The 14,802-nt window shown below is 39.6% G+C and overlaps 2 protein-coding genes and 1 non-coding gene across 3 annotated transcripts; 2 read left to right on the top strand and 1 right to left on the bottom strand.

The window, feature by feature from the left end:
• Positions 1-5,306: 5,306 nt before the first annotated feature.
• On the top strand, positions 5,307-6,236 carry LOC132008421 (olfactory receptor 10V1). The gene has a single exon (XM_059387040.1). It carries the CDS (start codon positions 5,307-5,309, stop codon positions 6,234-6,236), a length of 930 nt encoding a protein of 309 aa, XP_059243023.1.
• Positions 6,237-12,565: 6,329 nt separating this feature from the next.
• On the top strand, positions 12,566-12,668 carry LOC132009451 (U6 spliceosomal RNA). Its single transcript, XR_009401934.1, has one exon. It is a non-coding gene; the product is annotated as a U6 spliceosomal RNA (small nuclear RNA).
• A 1,113-nt stretch (positions 12,669-13,781) lies between these two features.
• Positions 13,782-14,487, bottom strand: LOC132008468 (large ribosomal subunit protein uL6-like). Its single transcript, XM_059387146.1, has one exon. The coding sequence runs from the start codon at positions 14,459-14,461 to the stop codon at positions 13,883-13,885; it is 579 nt and encodes a 192-aa protein (XP_059243129.1). The 5' UTR covers positions 14,462-14,487; the 3' UTR covers positions 13,782-13,882.
• Between the last annotated feature and the right edge of the window lie 315 nt (positions 14,488-14,802).

The raw sequence follows: 14,802 nt of genomic DNA on the forward strand, positions 1-14,802 counted from the left end.
TAAAAAAAAAAAAAAAAAAAAAAAAAAAAAAAAAAAAAAAAAAAAGAGTTGAACACTTAACAGACTGAGCCACCAGGTGCCCCCCAACTCTATCAAATAAACAAAAACAAAGTAATAATAATAACAATAATATAAAATCATCCCAGGAAAATATACGACATGTTAGAGCTTTTGAAATACTAAATTAATAATCTCAAATGGCCTTTGAGATATGGGGATCAGAGATGGTAACACTTAGATGACCTCTAAAATCCCTTTTCAAAGTTTTATTGTGTAAAATAAATAAATAAATAAATAAATAACATCCCTTTTCATTCCGAAATTTTGTGAATGACCTTTCTAAAAAGAAAAAGCTCTAGACGGTCCTTCATTTCTCCAGGGAACACTAAAAGAAAACCATGTCTTTGGATGATATTGAATGAAGCATCAGTCTTCATTAATCTCAACAAATATTACTGAGAGACTACGGTCAGGATTTAGACAGTTCAATACAGGACACCCAAGTAGATAGTGAGTGAAGAGTGTCATGTTGGATGTGTGGAACAGAAGACACTTATTAGTGATCTAACAGAAATGTCAAATAGTGAATATACAAGTCTGAAGTTCAAGGACAAGTTTAGCTGGAAATAACGCATTTGAGAATTATCAGCCTGTTGCTGATAATTCAGCCAAACAACTAAATTGAATCATCTGGAGGAAAAAAATGTAAAAAGAAAAGAGGACCTAGGAGCGAGACCCAGCTCGAGTGGAAGTTAGGGGAAAAGAAGAAACCAGCAAAGTAGACCAAGAAGGAATATCAGAAATATAAAGTAAAATTAGGAGGAATTAATTTTCCGGAAGTAAAGAGAGCAAGAGATATTGCAGAGTATGGCCTCCCTGCTAAAAAAAGAAAAAAAGAAGGAAGAGGAGAAAGGTGAGGAGAAGGAGACGGAGAAAAAGAACGCTGCATGTAGGAATTAACTTTTTAAAAAACATGATTTCAAGGTGAGTCAAGTGAAAATAATAATTTTTTCTTTCCCCCAACTCACCACATCACTGAATTTACCAACAAGTTACTGAAAGACAATCCCCAGGGAAGATGTACCAATGGGATAATCCTGATGCAATTTTAATTCTTAAGAAACACTGTATTTAATCTTGTCGCTTTATGCTTCCCAGGCGGACCTCTGTCATCTCGGGAGACCAAGAATGTCCCTTTAGCCAGATTAGTTACGAATGTCCTTATTTGATGATAATTTCGAGTCTGAATGTCAGGGGAACTTCAAAGATAGGTTTTAGGCTACGGGGATGTAGTAGTAAAGCCTGGATGTTACCTTATACAAAGAAGAAAAAGGCAGGATGGAACATGCCTTCTTCAAGCTAAGAGTTAATTAGATAGGAATCGGTTGAGTTTGAGACGCGTTTTCACATAGTGCCCTGCATCAACGAGATATGTGAAATCTAGAAGTAGTGAGCATCCCTGCCCAGGGATCTTCTGAGGACAAAAGGACCTAGGGGCAGACTCCAGGGTCCTCAGTGTTCAGCAAAGGATCCAAGTATATCTGCAAATACCTGCAGTCCACACAAGCCCAGTATAAGGTAAGAATTTCCACCCAGACTCCAGATTTGAGATTAGGAAAATCCCTAGTTTGTAATTAGGTCAAGCTTTATGGTAGGCACTGGCCAGGGAAGAGAAACTACGGATGGAACGTTTCACAGACAAAGTTCAGTTCCTACTCAGAACCAATGTTTTATACCAGATGGTTTAAGGGGAACTCAAGAACTCACGCCGCAAAATTCATGCTCTTCAGATTGGTGAATGGCAAGAAGGAGGTTTGGTCCAAAATGGTTGAGGAATCATACTCTACATCAGATTAAGAGTTCATTGCTAAGTAGCACGGAAACATACAGATGTCAGTACTTCGAAGGCTTTCCCTAGTTTAAAAAAATCCATCATTCCAAACATCAAACTTACAGAAGCTAAAAAACTAGGAAACATCTATTACAAAAGGAATGACTAGAAGCTTCCTTCACATCAAGAATCTCCCTTATATGTTCAAAAATAATTCTAATTACATGCAATTTTTCAAAAAACGTTATTGCAAAAAAGAGCGATATGCCTGTGCTCCCCGGGCATGCTGTCCTTTACCATAAGGTACTTAAGTGAATTTAACATAAGGTACTTAAATGAATTTGACTTTTACTATTTTTATTGCTCTCAATTTTCAGCTCTTTGAACATTGGCTTCTCTCATTCTGTACACTTTTCCTTCTTTTCCTAGACCCTTGAGATATGCCTTGCATAGAGTAGAGCCTTAACAAATATTTTTAAAGGATTTATTAAAGTGAATATTGTTGATTAAATGGGTAGTTGGTGAGGGCGTAGACAAGAAGGAGCAAAAAGGAAAGCGAGAAGTCACAAATTAAGGGACTGAGCATTGACCTTGCAATGAACTGAGAAAGGTTTGTGGCACATCATTTTCCAATGAAATAGTTTTGTTAATAAGGATCAATTAGAATTTTAAAAGTTTTAAAAAAAGGAACTAAAAAGGCTTTCTCTCTAGGACACTTACCATTCAGCTTCACAGATAGTGCATTGCTCAGTGATGGTACAGTTTATTTGAATGGTAGAAGCTTACACTTGCTTCTAAACTGACATAGAAATTAAATTCTACCTTGACTGGGAAAAATCAGTCAAACCCAGAAGCCTGAATTTCTCCATCTGAAAAAATATAGACAACAAAGGTCCCTGTTGAATATTGTCTTCTGACCTGTTGAAAAAGACCACTGAGGTGAAATGATGCCTTTAAAATGATTAGCACAGCGTATCAGGGCCCAATAAATGTCACCCACTGGTATTCAGAAGGAGAATAACTTTTTGTCGCATGCCTGAATATCTCATTTGACATATTCAAAATATGTTTGTGAAATTGCCTGTATGCTACCATTAGTGGTTTCAGAAACAAATTCCATATGACTCAATGTGTTAGCAATAAATCGATATCACATTGGGCTCCTTCTTACCAGATGCTACTGCCAGGAAATTCTCAAAGAAGTCTCTTCCAGAAAGTAAGGATCTCTTCAGACATCTAATCTCTTCAGATATATAGATGCATACAAAATTTGAATTTCATTTTATGAATGATATTTATGAATTCATAATTCTTATATGAAATTCATATATATTCAAGCATATAGAAAATGTTATTCAACAATGTCTTGTAAGGATGAATATGCCTTTTGTTTGGATACATCTGATGTTGGAACATGTTGTTTGACTAGGTATGAATAGACCTTACAGCTGGTATGAGCATCTCCCAAAGCCACAAATACTTGTGCTTCAGACAGGACTGTTGTCCTGTGAATGATGGTTATAACATTGGTCTTCTCTGTTTCTCCCACAATCGACACTTCCGAGTTAAGATTTCACCTTCCTCTTCGGGTGAGTCTAACTTTGTGCTATATTCAGTACAATGCCATGTAAGTCAATTAGACCAGATAAACCAAAAACCAAGACATTTCATATAAGCTCTCTTTTAGCTGTAACAACTAACTTATGAAACAGTGGTCATTCTTCATTCTATTTAAAGAGGGATTTCTGCAATACAAGGTGACACAGGAAACTAGAAGTGGAACCAGATGTGACATAAAATCTTTCCCAGAAAACATCAGATAGACCTGCCAGGCATTCTACCCATTCAGCAATTTAAATCATTTTCAGTCTCAAGATAGATAATGAAGGGCACCTGGGTGGCTCGGTGGGTTAAGCCTCTGCCTTTGGCTCAGGGTCCTGGGATCGAGTCCCATGTCGGGCTCTCTGCTCAACAGGGAGCCTGCTTCCCTCTCTCTCTACCTGCCTCTCTGCCTACTTGTGATCTTTATCTGTCAAATGAGTAAATAAAATATTTTTTTAAAGGATAGATAATGAAAGGAATCAATGAATCAATATATTTTATTGAGCCTTTAATATGTGCGAGACATTCCAGTAGGTTCTTGTACAGACATAATTTCATTTTCACCTCACAGCTACCTTGTGAAGAAGTGAGGTGCTATTCTGAACAAATGGGGTCTTAGAGAGGGCAAGTGACTTAGCAAATCACAAAACTAGTACGTAGCAAAGATGGAATTTGAGTACACATCATTTATCCCAACATAGCCTACTTTCTACCATCTTTCCTGGGAGGATTATCTCCCCCAAATTATATGCTTTTTTAATATATGCATTGTCCTAAGATTGTTTAGTCATATAACCAAAGAGTCAGTTTACTGACTTAGTTAAAAGACCACTTTTTAACCACATTTTCTCCCTGTGTTATAAGTGCTGTCTACAAATTAAATTAAATCAAATTGAGTGAAACTGACAAGGGAGGAACAAGTGTTTTAAACAGAACAAGAATAAGGAAAAATCTAGCCAACAGTCTTGTCCCTGTGACTCCACAGATGGCATCTCAATCATCTACACATCCTCTACAGTACCTTGTATATTTAAATGATGAATTAAAAAAGGATCACTTGTGAGACCTTGGACAAACCCAGCAACCTTTTCAGAAGAGATAGACCTGATCACTTGGCAGTGCTCTGATTCTCTGGGCCTCTATAACCTTCTGTGGGCCGCTAGTCAGCTTGGACGGGAATTACATGAAGGACAAAGAACTCATGGAGCCATGTTCTTCTTTGCATGATGGTAACCAGTCTCAGGAGATGATAAACCATCTTTCCAAAGACTAGCTATCCCCTGGGAGTTTTCTCTGAGCCATACTTATCTTAGAAAATGTTGACTACTACTTTGATTTTCTTTGGAACAATAAGGAAGGAGCTGTTCCAAATCAGAGTTGTATATTTGGGGAGTTTGGAAAATTATTTTTCATTGGGTAATAGCCAATCCCTGGTCTAAATCAGTACATCTAAAACTTTTCTACTTAAGTACTAATTAATCAGCATTAGAGACAATTTATATTCCTAAGGACCTCGTGAGCAACCACAAGTAAGGAATTTCATGGAAATCTTTTTACCCCCCAAAATTCATGCAGATCTTCCTTTTAGTTATACATCTCTATGAAATGATTTTCCAAGAACCTTCAAATACCCACTGCTGAGGATTTCTCAACCTTTGTATTTGAGGGTAGAGTTGGAAAGGTGAGGAGTGCCAAACACATGCATTATAACATTCCATGATCTGCACCAACATGAAAGTGTGTGCACATAATCGCTGAGGTACCTCAGAAAGTGCTCTAACAATGAACAAGGGAGTGCAAATGAATCATATGGCATGAAAGCGGCCTAGAGATGCATGCCAGTTTTCCTTTTCCCAGATCAAATACACTACCCATGGAAGAAATAAATAAAACTTCAAAGATACAGTTCTTCTTTCGTCCATTCTCCACTGACCCTAAGATCCAGATGGGAATTTTTGTGGCCTTCCTGGTGATGTATCTTACCAGCCTCAGTGGAAACACCACTGTTGCGGTCCTTGTCCAGATCAACCACTCCCTCCACATCCCCATGTACTTCTTCCTGGCTAACCTGGCAGTTCTGGAAATCTTCTATACATCTGCTATTGCCCCCCTGGCCTTGGCAAACCTCCTTTCAATGGGCAAAACTCCTGTTTCCATCCCTGGATGTGGGACCCAGATGTTTTTCTTTGTCTTCTTGGGTGGAGCGGATTGCGTCCTGCTTGCAGTCATGGCTTATGACCGGTTCGTGGCAATCTGTTACCCTTTAAGATACACCTGCATCATGAGCTGGCCCTTGTGTGTGGAGCTGATAGTAGGATCCCTGGTGCTAGGGTTCCTGCTTTCACTGCCACTGACTATTTTAATCTTCCATCTCCCATTCTGCAACAACAATGAGATCTACCACTTCTACTGTGACATGCCTGCAGTCATGCGCCTGGCCTGTGCAGACACACACATTCATGAGACTGCCCTGTATATCATCAGCTTCATTGTCCTAAGCATCCCCCTGTCATTAATCTCCATCTCCTATGTCTTCATTGTGGCAGCCATTCTACGGATCCGGTCAGCGGAAGGGCGCCACCGAGCCTTCTCCACCTGCTCCTCTCATATCTTAGTGGTCCTCCTGCAGTATGGCTGCACCAGCTTTATATACTTGTCCCCCAGTTCCAGCTACTCTCCTGAGATGGGCCGAATGGTGTCCGTGGTCTACACCTTCATCACTCCCATTCTAAACCCCTTGATCTACAGTATAAGGAACAAGGAACTGAAAGATGCCCTAAGGAAGGCACTGAGGAAGTTCTAGGTAGGATGATCCCATGACATGTTGAAATTGGATATTAGAGAATGAGTGGGATGCTATTAATAACTATGCTGAGACAATATGAGCCAGGAATGTCCCCAGAAAATTGAAGCATGGCTCACTATTCTAGGATCACTGGAAGAGATGAATGCTACTGTGTAATGGAAATAAAGCTGTATCATGGAGGGTAGCCTGATGTCCTGGGCATGGATGGACAAGCATCAACACTTATTGGACACCTGCTATCTGCTAGGCACGTCCTGCGGGTTATCTCACTCAGCCCATAGTAAGGACCATTGTCTTCATCTTTTAGAAAAGGAAATAAAAATGACTAAAAAAGATATATCCAGGATGACAGCACAAGTATTTAAAAATCTAGAGGTACCTGGGTGGCTCAATCAATTAAGCATCTGACTCTTGATTTTGGCTCAGGTCATGGTTTCAGGGTCATGAGACTGAGCCTGCAACATGGAACCTGCTTAAGATTCTCTCTCTCCCTTTCTCTCTGCCCCTCCCCTCCCTCTCTCTCTTCCTCTCTAAAAAATAAAGAATAAATAAATAAAATAAATAATAAATAAATAAATAAATATCTGAATACTAAGTTATCTTCACACAATAATATTGTCTGAGGAGTCTCTGAATGGCAAGAGAAAGAGAGAGAGAGGAGGCTTTTCAGTTGGCCAAAGGAAGGGGGACCTTTTTCTTTTCTTCTTTTTTTTTTTAACATATTTTTGTTTTGTTAACCAAAATGAAAACTCATGATTATGTTCATGACGTTTCTTTTTCTTTTTCCTTCTTTTCTTTCCACATCTTTATTTACTTTTATCTTTTTTTCAGTGTTCTAAGATTCATTGTTTATATGCCACACCCAGTGTTCCATGCAATATGTGCCCTGCTCCATCCCCACCACCATGCCCTCCCATCCCCCCATCGCCCTCCTTCCAAAACCCTCCGTTTGTTTCTCACAGTCCAGTCTCTCGTGCTTCATCTCCCCTTCCAATTTATCCCAGCTCACTTTTCCTTTCCTTCTCCTAATGTCCTCCATGTTATTCCTTATGCTCCACAAGCAAGTGAAACCATGGAATAATTGACTTTTTCTGCTTGACTTATTTCACTCAACATAATCTCATCCAGTCCCATCCATGTTGATACGAAAGTTGGGTAATTGTCCTTTCTGATGGCTGCGTAATATCCCATTGTGTATATGGACCACATCTTCTTTATCCATTCATCTGTTGAAGGGCCTCTTGGCTCTTTCCACAGCTTGTGATTGTAGCCATTGCTGCTATGAACATTGGGGCACATGTGACCCTTTTTTTCACTACATCTGTATCTTTGGGGTAAATACCCAGTAGTGCAATTGCACTACTGGGTATTTTAATTTTAATTTTTAATTTTTTGAGGGATCTCCATACTGTTTTCCAAAGTGACTGCACCAACTTGCATTCCCACCAACAGTGTAAGAGGGTTCCCCTTCCTTCACATCCTCTCCAACACTTGTTTCCTCTCCTGTTGATTTTGGCCATTCTAACTGGTGTAAGATGATATCTCAATGTGGTTTTGATTTTAATTTCCCTGATGGCTAGTGATGATGGTCTGTTAGTCATCTGTAGGTCTTCTTTGGAGAAGTGTCTGTTCATGTCTTCTGCCTATTTTTTGACATGATTATCTGTTTTTTGGGTGTTGAGTTTGAAGAGTTCTTTACTGATCTTTATTGACCTTTGTTTGTAGGGTCATTTGCTAAAATCTTCTCCCATTCCATGGGTTGCCTCTTTGTTTTGTTGACTGTTTCCTTTGCTGTGCAGAAGCCTTTTATCTTTATGAAGTCCCAAAATTTCATTTTCACTTTTTTTTTCCTTTGCCTTATCAAAAAAGAGAATTTCAGACTAATATCCTTGATGAAAATGGGTGCCAAGTTTCTCAACAAGATCCTAGCTAATAGGATCCCACATTAAAAAGATTATCCACCACAACCAGGTAGGATTTATCCCTGGGATGCAAATGTTGTTCAACATTCACAAATCAATCAATTTGAGAGAACAAATCAATAAGAGAAGAGAGAAGAACCACATGGTCCTCTTCATTGATGCAAGAAAATAATTTGACAAAATATAGCATCCATTCCTGATCAAAACTCTCCAAAGTAGAGAGATAAAGGGAACATTCCTCAACTTCATAAAATCTATCTATGAAAAACCCACAGTGAATATCATTCTCAATTTGAAGGGTGTCTGAGATCAGGAACATGACAAGGATGTTCACTCTCACCACTATGAACATAGTACTAGAAGTCCTAGTCCTAGTCTAGTACTCAACATAGTACTAGAAGTCCTAGCAACACCAACTAGACAACAAAAATAAATGAAAGGTACTCAAATTGGCATAGAAGTCAAACTTTTGCTCTTCACAGATGGCATGATACTTTATATGGGAAACCCAAAAGACTCCACACCCAATCTACTAGAACTCATACAGCCATTCAGTAATGTAGCAGGATTCAAAATCAGTGTTTGTGACTTTTAAGGAGCACCCTAGCAATAAAAAGGGTAATAATAATGGAGGAAAATGTTATTTAATTTAACAAGTGAAAATATAGGAAAGGAAGTGTTGAATTTTGACTCCCCAAGAATCCCTTCTACAGCACCTCAGTGTTCCAGACTCTTCTTGAGCTTCCAAGGAGAAAGATCACTCACTTGTAAGACACCACATTCCTTGTTAGATAACTCTGGTTGTCAAAATACCACATACTTGTTTGAGCTAAAATCCATCCACAAGCAACTTCCTCCCACTGATCCTATTTTGGCCCTCTGGAGATTTCTTCTCCTTGATAGTTCTTCCAAGTACTAGGAGAGATTTTGTATCTTCTTTAAGTCTTTAGTCTTCTTTTCTCTAGAGCAAATATTCCATCAGTTTTCTCTCCAAGAGATCATATTTAAATGCTCGCACACCAGTCACCTTCTAAATTTTCCCTAGTCCATATCCTTCTACAAATTTTCAACCAGAAATAAACACAGTGCAGTGGGAATATCTTGTTCTGGGGAACTGTTACTTTCATGACCTATGAACTACGTTTCTATCAATTCACCTTGATCACTTTAGCCTCTCATAAATTTGGTATCAAATAAAATCTCCATATCATTTCATTTGACTTTCAATTTTGCCTGATCACAATTTATTTTACTAATATATATGTAGGACATTTTTTTGAGAGAGAGTGAGCATGCACATGTAAGTGGGGGTAGGGGTGGAAGAGCAGAGGGAGAGAGAGAATCATAAGCAGGCTTCACACCCAGCTCAGCAGTCCAACATGGGGCTCAATCTCACCGCCCTGAGATAATGACCTGAGCTGAAATCAAGAGTCAGACACTTAAACAAATGAGCCACACAGATGCCCCTGTAGGACTTTTCATTTAACACTGATATATTGGTTCTTTTTTTTAATTGGTTTGGGCCAAGTGATCCAAAATGCCACAGTCATCTTCAGGACTTTATTCATCATAGTTTTATGACATGATCAAAATTACAATCATATTTCATTTCCTTTGTCCAAATCATTAGCCAATATCCAGAACAAAATATAAGTGAACATCTATAGTCCTCCTACTTGGGAATTATTGTACAGCCAGCTAGAAATATGCTCAGTAAATGCCACTGGTGGTACACTGTCACAATTATGAACACCCCGCTTCCAGTGGATCCATGCCTCTGTGTGGCCCCTTTCCCCCATGGTTATGTGACTTGCTTTGGCCAATGGTACATTAGCAAATATATTGCAAGCAGAAGCTTATACTTACTCTTTTGGTATCTGTCCCCTCTTGCTGCCCAGCGACTGCCACATGAAGTCGGGGCTAGGATAACACCTAGAGATAGGCTATCAAGAAGGTTCCCTAGACCAATCCCAGCTGATCCAACAGATGATGCAGTCACATTGGTGATTCCAGCAAAAGAACTACCCAGATGAACTAGCTAAAATGCTGACCTACAGAAACGTGGACAAATAAAATGATAGATATTGTAAGTCGTTAAGGTTGAAATGGTATATTTTGCATAAAAAAATAACCAATTCAGGGTGCCTGGGTGGCTCAGTGGGTTAAAGCATCTGCCTTCAGCTCAGGTCATGGTCACAGGGTCCTGGGATCGAGCCTCACAATGGGCTCTCTGCTCAGCAGGGAGCCTGCTTCCCCCTGCCCCTTTCTTTCTCTCTGACTGCCTCTCTGCCTGCTTGTGATCTCTGTCTATCAAATAAATAAATAAATCTTAAAAACAAAGTGCGTTTGGCATGATTTATCTTGGGTCGCTTCATATGGGCTCTTCTTAGTTAATCACCAGACTTTCTAAAATGCCTATAAATTATCTGTTCAATCACGTGTTTCCAGAATTTTAATAGGGACTTGCACTGAGTTGGCTGTCTTATTGTTTTGAAACCCACTGGTAGTTTATAATTTCTTTTATGTCTTCATCTGAATGGAAAAAATTTCAGTTGTTGTGAGTGCCTTGGGAGTGGAGAATATGCAATTTATCCTTGAATTCCCAGCATCTAGTGCCACAGCTAACATTTATTAGACTCACCTGTAATTTATCAGGAGATAAATTACATCTAGGAAGAGTGTCTTGCTGCTCATAAAAATTGTATGTTCTTTATATAAAGGGATTGTGTTCTACCCTTTTTCTACCATTTGTATACTTCACTGTTCCTTTAGCAGTGGTGGTACTTCATAAATATCTGTGGAATTAAACAGGACTTTCTTTGGAGATAATTTTTTTCTGGTTTTCAGAATTTTTTAATGTTACTGATAAATGTATATTCTTATTAAAAACTTTTTTTAAAGATTTTATTTATTTATTTGACAGAGAGAGATCACAAGTAGGCAGACAGGCAGGCAGAGAGAGAGGAGGAAACAGGCTCCCTGCTGAGCAGAGAGCCCAATGCGGGACTTGATCCCAGGACCCTGAGATCATGACCTGAGCCGAAGGCAGCGGCTTAACCCACTGAGCCACCCAGGCGCCCCTAAAAACTTTTTTGAAACATGTATTGCCACTAGTCATTTATTAATGCCTTACTTGATTCTATATCTGTAAGCCCAATGTTCCCTAAGACTTACAGATAATAAAAAAATACAAATGGGAACTATAAAATATCCATCTGAAGGAAGTGGGCAGCTATTATTACTGCATATTAAAAGATCATATACTTTGATATATTTAACCCAATTTTAGCAAGGGTATTTTTAAACTGCCATCGTTCATCGAAAAATTTTGAGAATTTGTAACTTTTACTTGCTGCAGGAGTGGATGTTGTTGATCCTGTTCCTCTTTATTCCAAAAATAAAGAGCCAAAGGGACAGGCATACTCTGCAATAACACCCAGAAGAAAATACTCTGCAAAAACACCCAAAAGACTCTCATGTTTATTTCATCCTTTTACAGTATAGCAGTGTCTAGAAGGAGAGGGAAGAGGATAGTGAAGAAAAGGTGAGGGGCACCTGGGTGGCTCAGTCAGTTAAGTGTCTGCCTTCACTTCAGGTCATGATCCCGGGATCCTGGGATAGAGATCCCAACTGGGCTTCCTGCTCAGCAGGGAGCCTGCTTTTCCCTCTCCTTTTGTTCCTCCCCCTGCTTGTGCTCTCTCTCTTTCTCTTTCTCTTTCAGATATATAAAATCTTTAAAAAAAAAAAAATGGTGAGTCAGAAGACACTAGAAAAACCAATCCCCATCAGGACATGGGGATAGGGCAAACAGAGGAAAGCGGGATGTCTGAGGAACCTGTGGGGGTATGAAAGATGGGAGGAATTATGGATTACTGCAACAGGCAACGGAGAGTGGACAGGGCATCAGAGATTCTACCATGCTTTTCTGGAAGACGCATCATGGGACTGAGATTCAGAGACATGGAGACATGATTTCTAGGAGCAGTAAGCTGGGAAAGTCACTTTCATCCTTCAAGCTCACATCCCAACATCTAGAAAATAAGAAGATTAAAACTGTTAATATCTAAGATATCTGAGAGCATTGTCTTTGATTCATTAATTCTCCTGTGTTCTGTTCACTTCCAAAGCTCAGGCCATTCCTCTTCACCTTGGACAGGCCTCTGTGGTGCTTTACCCCACGGGAATAGATTTTTAGCTGCTTCTCAATTAGCAAGTGAAATGAACAACATGGGCATGACCCAGTGGGTTTGTAGGTACCCTTGTCTTCTCCAAAGTAGGACAGAAAGTCTGAGTGCTGGGGTCTGTCTGACTTGGGAAACACACTCTCCCAAAAATGATTTCATTCTGAGGTGTTTTGAAAGTCAGATGTGGTGTATGACTTTCTCATTATTTGAAAAGAAATGAGTGTTCACATCACAGCACAAGTACTAAAACTAGAATGATACTGAGATTGGCATGGTGCCTGCATAAGGATGATGTGCAAATTCATGAAGCATTCCATATTTTTAAAAACAAAAGCCCAAACTCATAGATGCAGAGAACAAATTCATGGCTGCCAGAGGTAGGGAGTGGGGGGTGGGGGCGGGGCAAAAAGGGTGAAGGGGTCAAAAGGTACAAACTTCCAGTTATTAATTAAATGAGTCCTAGGTTATAGGACTTCTCTGGTTAACAATATTGCATTGTACATTTTATAGTCGCTAAGAGAGGAGATCCTAAAAGTTCTCAGCACAAGAAAAAAAATTGTAACTGTGGTAACAGATATTAATTAGACTTGTTGTGATGATCATTTTGCAATATATACAAATATCAAAACACTATGTCATATACCTGAAACTAATATGATGTTATAGTCAACTATATCTCAATAAAAAATAAATATGCAAAAAAAAAAAAAAGACATGAGCACGATAGCCTTGAGAACAGCAGGTAACTGGCTAAGGGTTCGTGTGTCTGTGTGTGTGTTAATTATAAACTGCAGTCTTGAAACTTCTCCATGTGTTTGATTGGTATGGGACAAATTTCTGGCCTTTAATTTGCCAGTCTGGTTAGACAGACATCCTCATCAGGGTACCAGAGCTTTGCCATTAGAGGTCAGTGTGCAGCTCACAGAGAATTTGGCAACCAGGTGTGCCCCCAATCTGTTTCATCCACCATCTGGTGAGTCTTCCTGTGCTTTAGGTCCTTCTTGAGGACCTAAAAATCTACAAACTCCCAGATTCCCTAGCAATTTAGGATGTATTTAGTTTCCACCAATCAGATGCACTCCCCCAAGACATGAATTAAAACTGAATAACCAACAGAAAGAGGTGCATGAAGTATGAGGCACCTGTTTACTGCTGGGAGTCTAGCAGTTGAGGTGTGGCTCTGAAGCCGAAAATCCCATCAGTGGTGACTCTTTGATTCCCAGACTCTCACGGATAAATGTGGCAGTTCCTCTTGTGATCGGTTCTGTGCTGTCCTCCTAGAGTCCCAGCCTAGCCCTGCTTCTCCATCCTTTCCAGGATTTGAAAAGCACCTATTTCACTGAATACCATCTTTCTTATTTAAAATCAGGAGGATGATTAAAACCTAAGTGATATACCACCATTCTTTTCTATTACATATCTTTTAAATAGATGGGTTTTTTTTCAGTATAGCTTTTATTGCATCTTTAAAATATCACAAATAAGTCTGAAAAATCATCCGGCTTCTCGCTGTTTCTGCAGATGGACAACTCAGATCTTATTCATCAGTCTGCTGAACTGTTCCTTTTTCAGAAACATAGATACCATCCAAAAATTTTCTGATATCCTTGTTTTTAACAGTTGTGGCTTGCTGAATCAAAGCAGCTGAGTTCAATACAAGCTCAATGTCATTTCCTTCAAGAATTAACTCATCTTTTTGGGCTTGAGATACAAAACAAGCAACACCTGGCCTCATCCGAACCCTGCGGATATATTTTTCACCCAAGAAATTTTGGATTTCAACAAAAGAACTATTCTCCTGAATAACAACGTTGATGGGGAAGTGAGCATACACAGACCTCATCTTGTATCGGTAGCCCAGTGTAATGCCCTTGATCATGTTCTGCACGTGACTACAGATGGTGCGAACCGTAGCCAGCTCTTTTCTGTTCCCCCACCATTTGTCAACTCGGAGCCTCTTCTTTTTCTTTCCAAGAAGACCGAGTTCTACGTTGATGTGGTTGAAGTCCCTTCGCAGGGTTCCTCTGGGGCCCTTCACCATCACCGTGCGTCCCTTCAGGGTGATGTCGACATTCTCCGGGATGTCGACCGTCTGATTGCTGAGAATGGTCTTCATCCTCGCAGTAGATGCGGCAAAGAGAGAGCCAAATAGATGTATTTTTTATTGAGCTATTCAGCTCAGCAACACTTCATCTAAATAGCCTTTCCTGACCGTCCACCCCACCCCCACACCAGGACAAGAGACCACACCATCCCCCGTGTTACCTTGGTACCTTGTGTATAATTCCATCACAGCATCTGTAGCACCTGCCCTTACTTATCTCCCTCAAGGACACTGTGACCTCTCTGGAGGAAGAAACTATCCCTGTTACCTTGATGCCTAAATATCTCAAAAATACTGAATTAATTTATGAATCACTAATTTAGAGCCATGCATTCAGAGTTGGCTCAGTTTTT

This window comes from Mustela nigripes, chromosome 1, assembly GCF_022355385.1.
Source record: "Mustela nigripes isolate SB6536 chromosome 1, MUSNIG.SB6536, whole genome shotgun sequence".
NCBI lineage: Eukaryota > Metazoa > Chordata > Mammalia > Carnivora > Mustelidae > Mustela > Mustela nigripes.